At 32.8% G+C, this 18505-nt stretch overlaps 1 protein-coding gene across 1 annotated transcript; it reads left to right on the plus strand.

Moving 5' to 3' along the window:
- The first annotated feature begins 8618 nt into the window (after window positions 1–8618).
- Window positions 8619–17227, plus strand: LOC126712375 (filament-like plant protein 4). The gene is made up of 6 exons (XM_050411684.1): window positions 8619–8903; window positions 11818–11931; window positions 12831–13050; window positions 13178–15596; window positions 15933–15993; window positions 16451–17227. Exons 2-6 carry the CDS (start codon window positions 11824–11826, stop codon window positions 16904–16906), a joined length of 3264 nt encoding a protein of 1087 aa, XP_050267641.1. The 5' UTR covers window positions 8619–8903; window positions 11818–11823; the 3' UTR covers window positions 16907–17227.
- The last annotated feature ends 1278 nt before the right edge of the window (window positions 17228–18505 follow it).

The following is an 18505-nucleotide window of genomic DNA, read 5'->3' on the forward strand; positions in this document are numbered from 1 at the left end:
ACAATCATCTTATATTCAAAATAATTTTCAATTTTTGTATATTTTAAATTATACACAAAAGATAAGTTTAACATTAGACAACAAATACGATTAATATAAAGATATTATCCATTAAAACATAATAATAAAATAAAGTAACATATGTTCATAAAAAAAAGTGACCTGTATACGTATTTTTCTAATATATATTATATAATTCTAAAATTTTTAATATATGTCTATTAAAATCTTAAATCAAATAAAATAGTAAAATACATAAATATTGCCTCGCACATCTTTCATACATTAATTGTTTTACGGACTACCTAACATTTAAACCAACCGGTGGTGATAAAAGATTAAAAAATATATCATGTCACACTATGAATACTTGTCAGTGTGTGTGGTCACTAGTCACAAATATATCAATCTTAGGTTCATAGGTTTCTTTCCAACTTAAAAAAAAAAAAAATCTTAGGTTCATAGGCCATCAATGCCACTTTTAATAGGTTCCAAGACTTCTAATTGCATTGTGTCCATACTCCATATTCCAAAAGTCCAACCTGAGTAGGCCAATACCATTAAGTCATATGTTTATTTTTTAGTTTTGTTCTTAAGTGAATTACAAATTTTTATTGCTACTATTTAAATGAAAATAAAATTGTTAGGATTTCATCTAAATTTATAAATTATATATATTTTTAGGTCAACAATAATTTTATTTATTTATTATGGTTTGGTCTAATAATTTTTTCAATTATTACATTTTAACTCATAAGTTTGATGATAAAGAGCTATCATTAGGAGCAGATGCCATAAGTTGAAACTTTCTAAAAAAAAAAAAACTCATAAGTTTGGATTAAAATTAAATTGTTCAAGTTACTTTGGATAAAATTCTAATGAGTTTCTATTAATCTAAGTGTGTGTTTAGAAAAAATTATTTTTGTTAACTTATTTTTGCTACTATTTATGGGCTCCACTGCACTATAAATGCGTCTCATTGTACTATTTTAGCTAACTTTTTCCTTTATCTATAGTACTTTTAGTAAAAAGTTTCAAATTTTAGCAAAATAAGTGGATTTTAAACAGACCATAAATCTTCAAATGTCAAACATAAAGAGTTTGTGAACTAAATATGATTAAATCATGTGGAAGTAAATTGTAACTATTCCTTCCTTTCCTTTTTATTCAAATTTGGTTTCATAAAATTGTCTTTGGTAGATTTCAATTATGAAAAAAAAAAAATAATAATAATTTTCAACTTTCAACGTGGTGTAATGTTATTGTGGGGTCCAATAGTTTATGGGTCCGGCCCAAGCGCTTATGGGAAGCCCACCGGTCCTAAACTGAAGGAAGCCAGGGCCCAAGCTCGAAACTAGGAAACATAAAAAAAGTGGCCCGAAGACACAGCCGAGGACGGTTTCGTCCTCAGCAGGTCCAAAACCTCAGGGACAGGAATGGAACACGAGTAAGCTAGAAAGATTAGAAAATATCCTGGGGAAGTTGTCTTTAATACCCTTCCCTGACATGACACTGCCCCTAACAGAGCCGGGATCTTAGGCTTTATAGATCATCTCCAGCAATTTTGGGATTAGACTGATGGGACAGATATCTGTCCTGGAAAGATCGACCCTACACGTGGACGAAGGACAACGAACGTAGGCTAGTATAAAAGGGAATGTTATGTGACCAAAAAGAGGGGGGGCTCCCATCTAACTTCTTGAGAAAGACTTGATGAAAGAGAATGCCTGGATAATATACTCCGGACGCCACATAAAAACCCGCCGACGGGTAATCGGGGGCAGCACTATCGCTCCTCAGACATGATCCGAGGAGCCAAATCCTCCTAGATACAAGATTGAAGGGCCTGAATATCCAGCCCAAAACTCTTTCTCATATTGGTTCACCTATAGTCCGGCCCGAAACGTCGCCCTGTGATCCAACGCTGGCCTTTCACGCCCACTCTCTACAAATATTATTGTGAGGGACTTTCCGTGTGCGAGCCCAACATCGTTGTTGGGCCGTTAAAGATTTTGTGTCCCTACAGTTATAAACACAAAAAAATTTATAGTATTTTTCACAATAATTAAATTGACAAATTTTTATTGATTTTTATCTTCTTCAAGCAGATATTGATTTTTTTTTTTTATCTAAACCTACTTTATCATATAAGTCTGGTGTGAAATTAAAAAAAGAAAAAAGAAAAAAAGAAAAGAGAGAGAGAGAGAGAGAAATAAAGGAAATGTCCTCGCTTAGAAAAGAAAAAGAAAAAAGAAATGTCCTTTACCATTTTGTTTAGGCGGTGTTACATACGCGCTACCATTCCTGGTTGAAGAATCTTTATCGGCATTTATCTAATGACGGCTGTAATTGGTTGGACAAGTTTACATGGGCTTTCGTGAACTGAATTTCGCGAAATTTTATATAGTGCAGCTAATGTGCCAAAAAGTCTGAAAATCAACGGTGATTGCCAAAATTACTGGGATTCAAAACCAAATTAACCAACCAAATTAACCGACACTATTAAATTGGTAAAAAACTGAATCGACAAAAGTTAACGAGGCTGTCTGACAGAGCAGTTAAATATTTTTCAGATAGTCCAAAAGGTGTTGTCTTTTTAAGATGTTGAGTACGGAACATAGGACCTAAGTTGCAAGTTGCAACTGTTTAAGCTTTCATCGTTTGTCACAAAACAGTGCCATGCAATTCTATTTTTTGACAATTTCAATAGGGCTTTTGGGGATACTATACGACTTTTCATAATTCCAGTAATGAAATTCAATTTTGGAAATTCCAATATGTGACACTGCATTTTTTATGAGACGGATATTTTTATTTTCAGCTAAATTTCAAGATAGTAGGTGGGTACAATTTTTGTGTCATAATTTTGGTATAAATAAGAAATAATAGGTTAGTGTGAAAATTATAGGTAATCAATTAAGTCTATCATGTTTGGATTGTAACAAAATTTGTGGTCTAAAAGAACTCCTAAAAAATAAAAAGGGTAAAGTGCATACTATACCCTTAAAGTTTAGAAGTGTGACGCTACATTTTTTATGAGACGGATATTTTTATTTTCAGCTAAATTTCAAGATAGTAGGTGGGTACAATTTTTGTGTCATAATTTTGGTATAAATAAGAAATAATAGGTTAGTGTGAAAATTATAGGTAATCAATTATAGTCTATCATGTTTGGATTGTAACAAAATTTGTGGTCTAAAAGAACTCTTAAAAAATAAAAAGGGTAAAGTGCATACTATACCCTTAAAATTTGGAAGTGTTTAGATTTTACACACTAAAATTTTAGAATTTAGATTTTATTTCTTGAAATTCTATTTTATTTGTATCGATAGCCCTTCATCCATATTTTTCGTTAAGTGTTACATAAGTTTGCCATAAGTGTTTAGTTTGTATAATAAAATAATGTCTTATTATTTTTGTAGCTTAAAAGAAATAAAAAAATAAAAATGATATGACATAATAAAAATGACATAACATCATTTTATTGGATGAACTAAATACGCGTGGCAAATTTATGTGGCACTAAACGAAAAATATAGACGGATGGACTGTTAATATAAATAGAATAAAATTTCAAAGAGTATCTTCAAAATTTTAAAATTTAATGGTGTGAAATCCAAATTATCTCATATTTTAAAGATGTAATTTGTAATTTTCTCAAGTAAAAAAATTGATTTTTAGCTCATTAATATATATATATATATTTTTTATGAATAGCTCATTAATATGTTATTCCTTGCAGGAAAATAGTCAAAATACATTTGAAAAGTTAGGTATTCCTTTATTTTTTTCTACATACTGCATTAAAATGACAAGACAGGCAAAACTTTTGGTCTGAGTTTAGTACTATGGCTATGTTTGCCATTTTAGGAAATGCTTGCGTGTGATTGTAGGCGAGCAAATTCGCATCCTTGACCATGCAAATGCAATAGGAAAATCGCTGTTCCTGCGGTTACAAAACTTTTCTTACACCCACAGGCCCCCCAGGGTATAAAGGGCAATGAGAAAAGTAAAAAAGAACTAAAAAGCAACAACTATCCGAGGTAACTTCGTTTGCAAAACATCCCAGTTGAATTAAAGGAAAAAACATAATTAAAAACCCATAAAAAAAAAAAAAACATAATTAAAAAAAAGAGAGAGAGACTCTAGTACACAGATTCTGGCTGGTCTAGGGTACCACGTGCAGTTAGCTCGTGCTCAGCTCGAGAAAAATGTTGTTTAAGTTCATTTCTTTGACAAAAAAATTAAGTTCAAATTTCAGTTTAAACTCGATTATTAAACAAATCAAGTTCAAATATAATAATAAATTTGTGAATAAGCTTGTGAATATAAGACTTGATTTAATTATTTATAATATTTTTTTATATGCATATTTTTCTAAAAATATATTTATATAAAATTGAAATTGGATTGTATTAGTTTATAAATAGGTCTATATGATATCAAACTATTATTTGTAGTTTGTCAATAATATAAACAACTAATTCCTAATAAAAATTCAAAGATTTATGAAGATGTAACAAATTTTAGTTATGATTTTACCATAGAATGGAAACAAAAATTTAATTAAGTAACTCATAAATAATTAAGTTCGAATTTTTCTTAATAAGAAAATGAACCAAACTTAAATATGTAATTTTGTTTAGTAATAAACTCAAACTCGGCTTTGCGTTCGAAATAAAGCTAAAGAAATATGTTTGAATTTTTAATACTCGACTCAGTTCAGCTTGTACAAAATTGTTTACAAATCATAATATATAAGGCGGATAAATAAAATGTAGTACTTCAAATGTCATGCATGCCTATACATTTCGCCTCTTACTCTTATGTCGCTTTCATTTTAGCCCATCGATTATCAAAAGGTGCAATATAATATAATATATAATATACACCATTAATGTCCCATATTTTATAAGCTGCTTTTTAAGAATTCTCTTGAGTTGCTTTTATTAAGGAGCTTTCAAGGTAAAAATGTAAAATTTTCATTGTTGCAAATAGGGAGCAAGAAAAAGAAAAAGCAGGCACAAGTCATATCAATAATCTTGGAGTTTCCTACTTTAATTAATGCTTAAATATGTCAAATGAATGTGATGTTACGTAGTGTTTGGCATGAGATGTGATTTGATGATCGTGTGGATTGTGATTTGTGTTGTATGTATGTAAACCATGTGAACCTAATTTTTCTACCCGTAATTTTCCACCATGCATATACTTTTTTGGTAAACACCATGCATATACTTACTCTTACGTCGCTTTGGTTCTTTTAACTTTACACTATTATTATGATTCCTAATACGATATTGACAGCAAAACCCTTTTTTTTTTTTTTTTTGAGAAGAAACTGACAACAAAACTACAAGGTCTTCATCATTATAAAGTGGAAGTATATGTAGAAAATGTTGAATTTTTTCCAATTTTAATCATGACGCCAATATATATGATTTTTTTTTTTTTTTTTTTTTTTAAGAATTACGCCAATATATATGTTAAGGTCAAAGTTTAGCACAAACGATTAAATACTTTGAGCCCACAGATTAGGTGTATTATTGAAGAGTATAATACTTGTCAAATGTTAGATTAGATTCCCTGTTTAAAATGGATTAAGTTCAAATTATACTAGTTAAATGTTTTTATTAAATGTATGTTGCCAAATTTAAAAGTTGACTAAACTAGTTATTACTTGTTAATTTGTTCATATAATAACAATTTCATACAAGTTATATGGTTTTTTTTTTAAATATTAATAAAAAAACATTTAAATAAAATATCTATTCCAAATCCTAGGAAAAAAACTATACAAGAAATTTCTATAATTAATAAATATTAATGAATAAGAAGTCAAGGATGAAAATTTGCTAGAAAATATCAAATTAAATGTAACTTCTATTATAAAGTTTATAGAAAAAACAAAAGCTATTAAATTAGAATTTGTTTAGTGTTAATTTGTTTTAGTCAACTAAAGTCATGATATATAATTTCTATGAAAAAAAAAAAAAGTCTTTTTGTTGGTTTCAACTAACGTTTAATATTCAAAGCAGATAAACTGTGGAGTGCCTTATACTTTATGCATGTAAAAATATTTTTTTAAAATGAGTATATAATTAATGTTTGATTAATCAATATTAAAAAATAAAATGTCAAACCAAAGAATTTGTTAGAAAATATAAAATTTAAAAAGAAAAAAAAATTGGAAAGAGAACTTAGGAGATTTGTTAATGGTTTTATGTCATATTCATCTAAAAAAAAAGTACCAGCTGGAAGGGTTATTCTTTTGACAATTCTAAAAATTAAAATAGAGCTTTTCAAAGACTTCTGTTATGTGGCAACAAATGAATCTCTAAGAAATCATAATAAAAGTTCAATGCATTCGTTTTTTATTATTCTATTAAATGTGTCATAAAAAAATTTAGCATGTAAGTCAAGTTTCGCAACAATCGAATATTAGTTACAATAAAATCCATAAATTAACTTCTCTTTTAATTTATTTAGGAATAAAAAACTGTATTTTTTTTTTATACAAGATAGAATTCTATTTTGACCTAATCTAAGTATATGTGTGTGAAGCTCTCTCTTGGAGACTTGAACCCCGGCCTTTGTCCCCCATACTCCACAAACACTTATATTTGTGGAGTGACCATAGGACCAAGGGTGTGCGGTGGTAAAAAAATTGTAATCTTAAATACAAATTGTATGGTACTTTGTTTTTAGTACACATATGACTTTGAAATTTGGCAAGCTTAATGGTTAACACTTTTGAGAAACCATTTAATGTACGTTTTACAAATTGTTATCATTTCTATTATAAAAAGATATTTGGTGATCGATACAATTCTAATAAAAGTTAGACTCATTGTCACTTGAACTTAACCGGATAGTACTTTAGTAGCTATAGATCTCAATTTAATTATGAATATAGACATGAGTTACAAGATTCTTCAATTTTTTTCTTGAAAAATAAAAAGTAGGATTGGTTGACAAGAGTAATTTCCCCATTGTTACCATAGTAGTGTCTTACTTTCTTGATTCGAACTTGAAATTCTTATATTATTTGAGGAAAAAAATTATATATTATTTATGAATTAAGTTTAAGTTACACTTAATGTAATTCTAAACAATATTACACTAGTTAATTACTTTTTGTAGGATTAATATTTAAAAAATCCCACCACTAGATTACTTGCTCTTTATGTTCGTAATACGTATACCAAGTTTTGTTTAATTAATAAAATTTTATTTACTATTCGATCTAGGTGCCTATCTTTTATGCACAATTTTAAATAAATAAAAATCGAAATTTTGCATTTATATAGAGTATAAGAAGAAAATCTATTAATTTTTTTTAGGAAAATATAATTCAATAATGTATGTGTTAAAATTCACTGTAATAAAAAAAATATATTAAATTGTGTAACATAATTTAGAGTTACATGATTTGTAACTTTTTTTTTTTTTTTTAAAATGATTGATCACTTTTATCTCCTTAAAAAAAAAAAATCTTAAGAAAAAACAAAATGATATTTCCAATACAAACAAAATTTTGTTTGATACCAAAACCCCACAAATGGGTGTGTGAAAAGAAAAAAGGAAAAACAAAAAGAGAGCGTGTTAGAAGTAGATGAACGGCCCTGATGTTCCACTCCAAGAAGCTATCATGCATTGGCAGCCCATTGTGTAGCCGCCACACAGCAAAATACCGAACGTATGAGCTGTATAGTGTGAAGACCGAGTGAGTCATATATAAGTGGCGGTGGTCCAAAGTCCAAAAAAACTCAATTACTATTTATTTTCAAATTAAAATTAAAAAACAGAACTTTCCAAATGTCGGGTACAGCTAAGCCGTTGCTTCTGCCACAAGCGTGCGAGTTGGGACCCTCTCGCCATTCTCCAATTTTGCAGGGGCAAATCCGTAAACTAATATCAACCTAATCTTCTTGATTAATATTTTAACAAACATCCCAGATTCTAAATAAATGCATAAAACGCAAAAAAAACCACACAATAAAACAAACCATTAATATCTATTTTTTGATATGAGGAAGTAACTCCACGTTTTTTTTTTTTTGGATGAAACATCTCGAAAACCCTATGAATCAAATAGTAAAGTAAATGTAATTTGAAAGATGTAGATTTATGACACGTCTTTCAAATCTATGAAGCCCAGTCTAACACATCATATCTCAAAAAAAATTATGCTATTAACACAATAATTAAGCTTGTAAATTTTGGCGGGTTCTCAACTTCTCATCTATACCAACCACCGCCATTACTTTTTTACTTACAAATAACAACTTATTATCTTGTCAGTTGAAATTCTTTTCAAATCTATGAAATCCAGCATAGAATATCTCGAATGAGATTATGTTATTAACACAACAGTTAAGCTAATAAATTTTTACTGATTCTCATTTATACTAGGTACTACCATTACTTTTATATTTACAAATAACAACTTGCTCCCATTTCTCTAAACTTGTTGCTTGAAGGCACATAATACAACCATATTAATATTTCCCACATAAAAAAATACTGGTCATTAAAGTCCAAAAAAGAAAAAAGAAAAAGAATTTAAAAAAAGGTGATAGTTTTGGAGCTTTTGCAACGTCTTCCCTTTTAAGTGACACCTATGTCCGAATATTTTTCACCCACCACTATCTCACCACCCGCTCCACCTTCATCTTCATCTTCACCTTCACATATTCACATTCACCACCACACTCCTATTTCTCTCTCTGTGTTGAACCAACACTTCACTGCAACAAAGAAGCCCTAACTTCGGATCTCCATTGCTGAACCTCTCTCTCACTCTCTTTCAAACCAAGTCACTCTTCTATTTCAACATAGTTCAGATTATACATATATATATTATCCAATACCGTTTGTTGAAGCGAGCTGCATTTGTTTTGGTAAGCTTAATCACAAAGCATTGTGTGGAAACAATTCAGTCTATGAAGCTAATGGCTTAGAAAAAAAGTGGAAATAGGACTGTCTTTGTTTTTGTTTTTCTTGTTTTTTTGATTTTTTTTTTTTGAGGTTCATTGTTGTTATTCGTTTTTATATTTTGCTTGCCCTTTCTATTTCTGAAAACACTTTGTTTTTAGTTGAGATTTTTACTTTGTCAAATTTCCGATTTTGTTTAATCTATTTTCTGTCGGCGACCTTTTCAAGTTTTCCATTCCCAGATTATTCTGTTTCTGCTTCACTCTCTCTTTTTCATTTTTGGTTTCTTTGTTGATTTATTCAATGGAGACTAAAAATTTTACTTAAATTTTTATTATAAAAAATTGGGTTATGAGAAAATACCATTTTTTTTTGCTTTGCTTTCAGTCTATCAGTCTTGCTTGTGGTGTGTGTTTGATTAATTTGGATCTAAAATTAGTTCAACAAGATGATTCTTCTTCTAAAATATAATAACTAAACCAATTATGCTCTTTTTTTAATAGTGGGTTAACTTTCAGTGTTTTCGTTTTGATTTTAATTCCTTTTTTTTTTCTTTTATAATTTGAAGTGAAATTTTGTTCTGAATTATGGGATCTCTAGCAATAAATAGCTTTTTGATTAATTAGATCTTGAATCTGCCATTGCCCAATTGATTAACCTCATTGCATTCACATATACATACCCAATTTCAATACAATGTACCCCTTTTGGAACTGTTGAAACTGAAAGTACTGTGATGGCTCAGTGTTTCCATGTTAAGAATTTTAGATTTATATCAAACATGCAATGGTGTGTGTTGTAATATACACAATTTCTTAACCCATATATATATAAACATAAACACACCCAAATAAAATTTTGGGTGGTGATTTAGCACTGTTTAAGGTATATGATTGCTGGTGATTGTGGTGTGTGATTTTTGGTATTTTGTTTCTTCAGTAATTTATTATAGCTACTTGCATGGAAGAAGTTGTTTAATTACCAGAAAAATATCCGCACTGCTTGTTTTAGGGGCTCTGTTCTCTGTTATGCTCTGTTTGGCTGTGAAAAATGTACAAACAGAGAGAAATTATGGTTTGGAATTTATGTTTTTGTGGCTTGACAATTTGACTTTGTTGGCATGAGTTTTTCATTTTTGAGAAACCAAAGCTACATTAGAAAATGTTTCCAAAGTAAACAGAATTATTGGTGTGTATATGTTGGCCTGTGTCAATAAATTACAAAATTCCACTGCGGTCACTTGTGTACCTCAGTATTCTTTTTTACCCAAAATATACTTTTCTGAATTTTGGTCTGCTTAATAGGAAGGCAGTGACAAAACCCTCAGAAGTGACCATACTTGGTATCTTGAAAGTGAACATTTGTTTTTGATAGGTAAATAGTGGGGGAGGGGAGATGGGGTTTGAATCACAAATATAGGGCACCACAGAGGGTGTCAATACCATTGAGCTATCACTTGAACTCCGTATCTTAAAGTGAAAAATGTTCAGTGAGATTTGATTCAAGGGCCATGGAAGAAGTTAATAGGTGTTTCTTGGTCAATTTCGGGACTATATGGGACAGATATCCTCCATGAGTGAGCATGCTTTGGATTTTTGATTATGATGTACCACTACCATCATAGCAACTAAGAAGAATGCAATAAATTCATACAATTAAGCTAGGAATGAGTAAATTTATCTTTTCAGTGATCTTGCAGAGTTTTCTCACATTGGAAAATGTCATGAGTGAGCTATGTGCCATGCAATTTATACCTTTTAATAATCCTCTTTCTTGTGTGTGTTTGTGTGTGTGTGTATATGTTCTTGAAACATCATTTGTCTAATACATTGCTACTGATGCTTGATTTCTTTTGTATAATAAGAGCTGATGATTATTTTTGTGCATATTTTTTTCTTTGCTGTGTTTCTACACATTATGAAAGATATCATAACCATAGAACACTCATTTACTCAAGCATCACTCACCTCTCTCTCTCTCATGTCGTTGGTCTTCCCAATTGAGGATGATGAGCCTTTTGTTTTGTAAGATTCTTTTGTGTTTGCCCCATAGCTTGGGAAATTTTATTTCAACAACATAAGGTCTAATTGCATCCAATAGAATGAAAGTGCCAATATGGTTTATTAGCTGAGGATTCAAATGTCTGTATTTGATAATCTGGATTAGTTTCAAAAGCACATCTTTGCCTCATTATACCTACTAATATGATGGTGGTTTGTTTAGTAAAATACTACCTGAGAAACTCATTGGTGTCTGCTCAGTAATCAACGGTGGAAAACATGGAACTGCAGTGTCCTTAATGGCCTTGTATGGATTGCTCTGACTGTCAGTCCAAAAAGTTTTGAATGCTGCACTTTGTCCTTGTTAATTTATTAGCATGTGTCTTATCAGATTATTGTGGTGCTCATTGAAACATCAAGTGGATGTTTTTAGTCTGTTTCTTGAGACTTGAAGAAGATTCAAGTCCATGGTGTTTTCTGATAATAATTGAATGTTTCCTGGAATTGTACCAACCCAAAACAGATTTTCATACATGAAAATGCAGTTTGTACTTCAAAATGTTTTTTAGTACAACATATCCTTGTAGTTTTTTTTCCCCTTGCTCTAATAATTTTCCCATATTTATGAGGAACGTTAGTTCAATAAGAACAAATGAATGTAACTATATATTCCAGAGTAGGATTTATAATTATGGATGAATAATGTATTATTTAGGGGCTTGCAAAACATTCTAGGTACAATTTTTGGTGTATTGGTTGGTTTAAAGCTTATGCAGTAATCCTTAATACATTTCTAATTATTTTTCCGCTAATAGGAACTTTGTAAAATTTTCTCAGATGCTCTTTTGTCATTTTAACTCACAATTGGGCAATTTTACAGTCTGAGATGGACCGTCGAAGTTGGCCATGGAAGAAAAAGTCATCTGACAAGGCTGCTGCTGAAAAAGCGGCTGCTGCATTGGACACTGCTGTTGCTGCTACTCTCGCTGATCAGGTGAATTCATTGAAATCAGTTATGTTAATAATGCAAACAGTGGTACTCTGAATATTTTTTCATCTTAAAGGTTTTTCTATTCTTTTTTTCCCCCTAGTGTTTCATCTGCTAGTTATTTATTTGTAACCTGTGGTTGAGCAATTCCTTTTTCTGTCAAAACCATTCTTGAATCTTTCTATATCCTTACTTTTTATTGTTTCTATACTAGTCTTTAATTTGTTGAGTATCCATCTAATTTCCTTCTGCTAGTTGAGAACTTCACAATGCTAGCTTTTATGTTCTTTGCTAAATAATTTTCTGCCTTAGTGGATGGTTAACTCTGGTAAATAAGACTAGAAGTCTGATAAGCCTGTCTGAATCCAGAAAGTGTGCCCATGGGATTGAGTGTCTCTGTGCTTTTTCATATGTTGGATGTCTTCTAATCACTTAATGTATATCTGAAGTATAGTTGTCTTCTAGGGTGAAGCGTGTAAACTAAATGTTGCCACCGAGGTCTTTTTTTCCTTCCATCTCTTCATCCTGTTCATCTTCTTCCTTATGAACATTCTGTCGATTGTACTTATTGTTTCTAAATTAGCAGTGAAGCCTTATCATACTATAGTTATCATCATTCCCATATCTACTCTCTAAACTGTTCTTCTAACATTTTTACTAAGATATCAGCTTCAGATTTGACGCATTTTTCCTTTTTCACTTCTTTTTTTATCTCCCTTGTAATAGTTATCCTCTTAAAGGTGGGTATCCAGTATCCACACATGCCTTTGTGCATGAGCATTGAGTGGGGGATTGACATTCGCAGCTATATATGAGTCTAATTTTCACAACCACATAGTTTCTTTAGCATTTTGATGGAATAATTTCATAATTATTCTTTCTGGTTTTCTTCTTTTATTGAACAGGATAACTATAAAAAACCGAACTATGTTCAAATTTCTGTGGAGTCATATACGCATCTGACCAGTTTGGAGGATCAAGTTAAGACATATGAGGAACAAGTCCAGACACTGGAGGATCAGATTAAGGAATTGGATGAAAAGCTGTCAGAAGCCAATTCAGAGATGACTACTAAGGACAACCTGGTAAAGCAGCATGCGAAAGTTGCTGAAGAAGCTGTCTCAGGTATGATGCTGATCTAATCTTACTCATAAACGAATTTGTTGCCTTATCAAAATCTGGTTTTTATGTTAAATGGTTCTTCAATTTATCTTGGCTTGAACTTTTTCAAATTGAAACTACTTTTCTGTAGGTTGGGAAAAAGCCGAAGCAGAAGCTCTGTCATTGAAAAATCATCTAGAAACTGTCACACTTGCAAAGCTCACTGCTGAAGATCGTTCATCACATCTTGATGGTGCTCTTAAAGAGTGCATGCGGCAGATACGAAATCTGAAGGATGAACATGAGCAGAAATTGCAAGACGTTGTTCTTATTAAAAACAAGCAATGTGACAAAATTAAACTTGAGCTTGAAGCAAGAATAGCTAACCTAGACCAAGAACTCCTCAGGTCTGCTGCTGATAATGCCGCTCTTTCAAGATCTTTGCAGGAACGTTCGAACATGCTAATCAAGATAAATGAAGAAAAGTCTCAAGCTGAGGCTGAAATTGAGCTTTTAAAGAGCGATGTCGAATCATGCCAAAAGGAAGTAAATTCTCTTAAATATGAACTCCATGTAGCTTCCAAAGAGCTGGAAATTCGTAATGAAGAAAAGAACATGAGTATGAGGTCTGCAGAAGTAGCAAACAAGCAGCATATGGAGGGTGTTAAAAAAATAGCCAAGCTAGAAGCGGAGTGCCAAAGATTACGTGGTCTTGTGCGGAAGAAGCTGCCCGGTCCTGCTGCACTTGCCCAAATGAAGCTAGAGGTTGAGAATTTAGGCCGGGATTATGGAGAAAGTCGACTGAGGAGGTCTCCCGTTAAGTCTTCTAGTCCGCTCCTCTCTCCAGTGCCTGAGTTTCCCCTCGATAATGCACAGAAGTTCCATAAAGAGAATGAGTTTCTCACTGAACGTTTATTGGCAATGGAGGAAGAAACAAAGATGCTCAAAGAAGCTTTGGCAAAGCGTAACAGTGAATTGCTGGCTTCAAGGAGTTTGTGTGCTAAGACAGCCAGCAAGCTTCAAATTTTAGAAGCACAATTTCTAGTCAGCAATCAGCAGAAAAGTTCACCAAAATCTATAATTCATATTACCACTGAAGGTTCTTCAAGTCAAAATGCAAGTAATCCACCAAGCTTGACCTCCATGTCAGAAGATGGAAACGATGATGAGAGAAGTTGCGCTGAGTCTTGGTCTATGTCAATGATTTCTGAGCTCTCCCAATGCAAAAAAGAAAAGAACAATGAGAAATTAAACAAGGCTGAAAATGCAAATCACTTAGAGCTTATGGATGACTTTCTAGAGATGGAGAAGCTGGCTTGTCTATCAAATGATTCTAATGGAGGCATCTCCAGTTCGGAATCTTCAAACAATAAGGTGCCTAAAATTCCAAATCCTGATGCATTGGGAGAAGTCACGACTGAGAAAAATCTCCTGTCTGAACAGCAATGTGATTTAAATCCATTGGAAAACCAGGTATCTTCTGGCGTGGAATTGTTAGAACCAAGTCCTGGCTCAGATGCAGATCAGCTGCCATTGATGAAGCTCCGATCAAAGATTTCAATGGTGTTTGAGTCTATGCCCAAGGATGCTGATATGGGGAAAATTTTGGAGGATATTAAGCATGTTCTGTTCGATGTACACGTTGTTTCCAAGGAAGTACACTGTTCTGATGCGACATTGGACAGGAAGTCTGACCCAGAAGATTCAGTGGTAACTACAGAAAAAGACATTTCTTTGTCCCAGCCAGCTACAGAAACTGTGGATATGATAAGCCAAGATTTGGCAGCTGCCATTTCACAGATTCATGACTTCATATTGTTTTTGGGAAAAGAAGCAATGGGAGTCCATGACACATCACCTGATGGCTGTGGATTGAATCAGAAAATTGAGGAGTTCTCTGTCACCTTTAATAGAGTTATGTACAGCAATACTAGTTTGGTTGATTTTGTTCTTGACCTTTCCCATGTTTTAGCTAAAGCCAGTGAACTCAGATTCAACGTCCTGGGCTACAAGAATGCTGATGCAGAAATTAATAGTCCTGATTGCATTGACAAAGTTGTTTTACCTGAGAATAAAGTAGTTCAAAAGGATTCATCTGGAGAAAGATATCATGGTGGTTGTGCCCACATTTCTAATCCCACTTCTGACCTTGAGGTTCCTGACGATGGAAATCTAGTCTCAGGCTTTGAATCAAATTCCACATCATGTAAGTTCTCATTGGAGGAGTTTGAAGAACTGAAATCAGAGAAAGATAACATGGCTGTGGATCTAGCAAGATCTACTGAGAACCTAGAGATGACAAGGTCCCAGTTACGGGAAACTGAGCAGCTTCTAGCAGAAGTTAAATCACAATTGGCATCTGCTCAAAGGTCCAACAGCTTGGCTGAGACACAGCTCAAATGTATGGCAGAGTCGTACAGATCACTTGAAGCACGAGCAACAGAGTTAGAAACTGAGCTGAACTTATTGCAGTCAAAAACAGCAACTTTAGAAAATGAGCTTCAAGGGGAAAAGAAGAGTCATCAAGATGCGCTTGCCAGATGTCAGGAACTTCAAGATCAATTGCAAAGGTTAGAATCAAACTTATTCTTGCCCACCTCTCTTGTCCCAATTGATACACATTCCTCATCTAAAGATCGGACATGAGAGGGCCTGAAGGCCTTCTGGGAAATTCTGGGATGCAATTTTTAAGGCCAGAATGCATTTTATTTATGCTGCCAGGTTCATTTCAATAAGCATATTTGCATTTTTAATGATTTGTATTTCAGTTGTTTTAGGCATGCTAATTCACATGGCACTGTTAACTCAAGTTAATTATTCATTTTGTTTTAAATATTTAATGAAATCTCCTGTTGCTTGATCTCAATTCTGATTTATGTCTAACTCTTGCATACCTATTATTTTAGGAATGAGGGCTGCTCTGTTTGTGCTGAAGCAGCAGCTGATATTGAACTCAAGGCCAAACAGGTGAGGCCTAGATTTATCTGCAGAAAATAATTCTTTCTATCCCCCAAACATATGTTTGTATCAATGCAATTGTGTAGAATACTTTTTCAGTTCTGTTTTTGTTCAAACGACATAATTGAAAACATTCATGTGTTACTTGGTGCTTTGCATGTGTCCACCACTAGTTTCTCTGCTTCTTAAGTGCTTGCATATTGAATAGATCTATAGGTACTTCATGCATGTTTCCATATCAAGTGTGTGTGTGTATATATACTTGATATGGAAACATGCATGAAGTACCTATAGTTCCTATGATAAAGTTATGATAAATGATTAAAGTTTGTACTGTAATTTCCAAGTTACTTGAATTTAGTTCCTATGTTTCTTGTTGAATGCTTGCCTTTTGCCAGTTGGGCTGATCAGTATGAAAAACAAAGAAAAGAAAAATCTAAACCTCAACCTGTTTCTTTAATCACAGGACAGGGAGTTAACAGCTGCAGCAGAGAAGCTAGCCGAGTGTCAAGAAACCATTTTCCTTCTTGGCAAGCAGTTGAAATCTTTGCATCCTCCAACAGAGCTAATGGGATCTCCTTACATTGACAGGAGTCACAGGAGTGAAGGTCTGGCTGAGAATGAACCAACTACTAGTGGCATGACCTTGCAAAGCTTTGATCAAGCTGAATTGGACGGTGCTGCTTCTGCTAATCTGCAAAAGTTAGGTGCTGAATCTCCCCTGGACCTTTATAGTTCCCCGGGAAGCCCATCTGATATCGAAGCAAACCAATCCCTGAGGTCACCAATCAGCTCAAAGCATCCAAAACACAGGCCTACCAAGTCAGGCTCTTCATCATCTTCTTCTGCCACCCCAACACCAGAAAAACATTCACGAGGATTTAGCAGATTCTTTTCCTCGAAAGCAAAGAACGGTCATTAAGCTTGCTGCTCGCAGGCAAAAATAATGGTTGTTGGTTGAAGTGGCCATTTAGAAATAATATTTAGAAGTACCAAAGATGGAGAGCTCTTGTCATTTCATCTTAGAATCATATTTTGGGAGGTTTTGTGAAGCTCTTTCTGAGAGGTATGCTTTCCAAAACATCAGGTAATTTTTGTAACTAATGGCTGTACATGATATCCATATATGTGAATTTGTTTTCTTCTATTCTACTTTACCTTCTGTAATTTGGTCAATTGAACCATGACATTTGCTGAACTGTTACAAACTATTTTGCTTATATTGTATGTAGCAGTTTATGTATATGCTCTTACTTTACTCTCTTTGGTCAAAGAAAGAACAAGACTCTGGAATCTGGGATGTAAACAGTTAAAAGGCTTAAGTGGGTCGATTTAGGTTCAGTATCACCAGGGTGGGATTGAGAGTGGCCTAGAGAACTTGTGGGGTGTCCAAAGTTGTGGGTTCCTGTTTGACCCATTTGGTTGAAGATCTTTAAGGCCTCTAATATGGGTGCTGATTTTTGAGGCCATATCTTTTCTTTCCATTAGAGTGATGTATTGGGCTCAAGACTCAAGAGCAGACATATGGGTTGGCTGGGCTACGTGGGCATGGACTATTGGCTCCGAAAATAGGTTGAAACATTGGCTTCGTGTGGGCCTGTGGCATGTGGGGTAACTTACTATCACGTAGATCATCTTTTGTTGATCTAGAATTCAAATTTGGGCGTTTCTCCCAAAAGAAAAAGAAAAAAAAGAATTCAAATTTGGGTTTGTCCGGGTGTCCACCCAAATCGATTTTGGGCTAATATGATGTAACAGTGAGTACATAAGAGAGATGGAGAATCTGAGGGATTTGGATCCTATTCAATAATTTCATCGTGCAATTACCGTAGAGATGTGAGATTTAAAGTTTGAAAGGTAAAAAAAAAAAAAAAAAAAAAAAAGTAAAAAGTTGAAAGGTTAAAAAAAAAAAAAAAAAAAATTTGATCCAAGAGCTGAGAATAATAAAAGTGAATTTTAAACTTTTAATCTAAGCCATTGATTCCCATCATATCTGAATCTGAAATATTAGATTGAGAATCTTTCTCTCATTCCAAATCAATTTCAGAAAAGAAGGAAAAAAAGAAAAAGAAAAAAGAATTAATCCTATTTCTAGAATTATATTATGATGTAACAGTTGTGAAGTCATAGCAGAAGGTGGAATGCAGTACTTTCAATTTGGCTGTTCATGCATGGAGTTATTCTTATTAATGAAAAATCCTAAAATTACAACTCATGTTACCACAAAATAATTACAAAATGACATGATAATTTTTTTTTTTTTTTTTGGAGAAACATGATAATTGCTTTCACATCAAGATATAATAAATAATAAATTTTAATTATCCTTTGATTTAATATCTTAGAGTTGACAAATCAGTTTGTAAAACATATATGGTAAAATTAAAAATTTTTTTTTTACATCACTCATATCTAAATTAATCATCAGCAAGTCGTTCAACTTAAAACTAAGCGAAAAGTCAAGCAAGTTGCCGGAACTGTAAGAAAGGAAATGGCACGCGATTTAAAACCAAAGTTCATA

Source organism: Quercus robur, chromosome 2 (genome assembly GCF_932294415.1).
Source record: "Quercus robur chromosome 2, dhQueRobu3.1, whole genome shotgun sequence".
NCBI lineage: Eukaryota > Viridiplantae > Streptophyta > Magnoliopsida > Fagales > Fagaceae > Quercus > Quercus robur.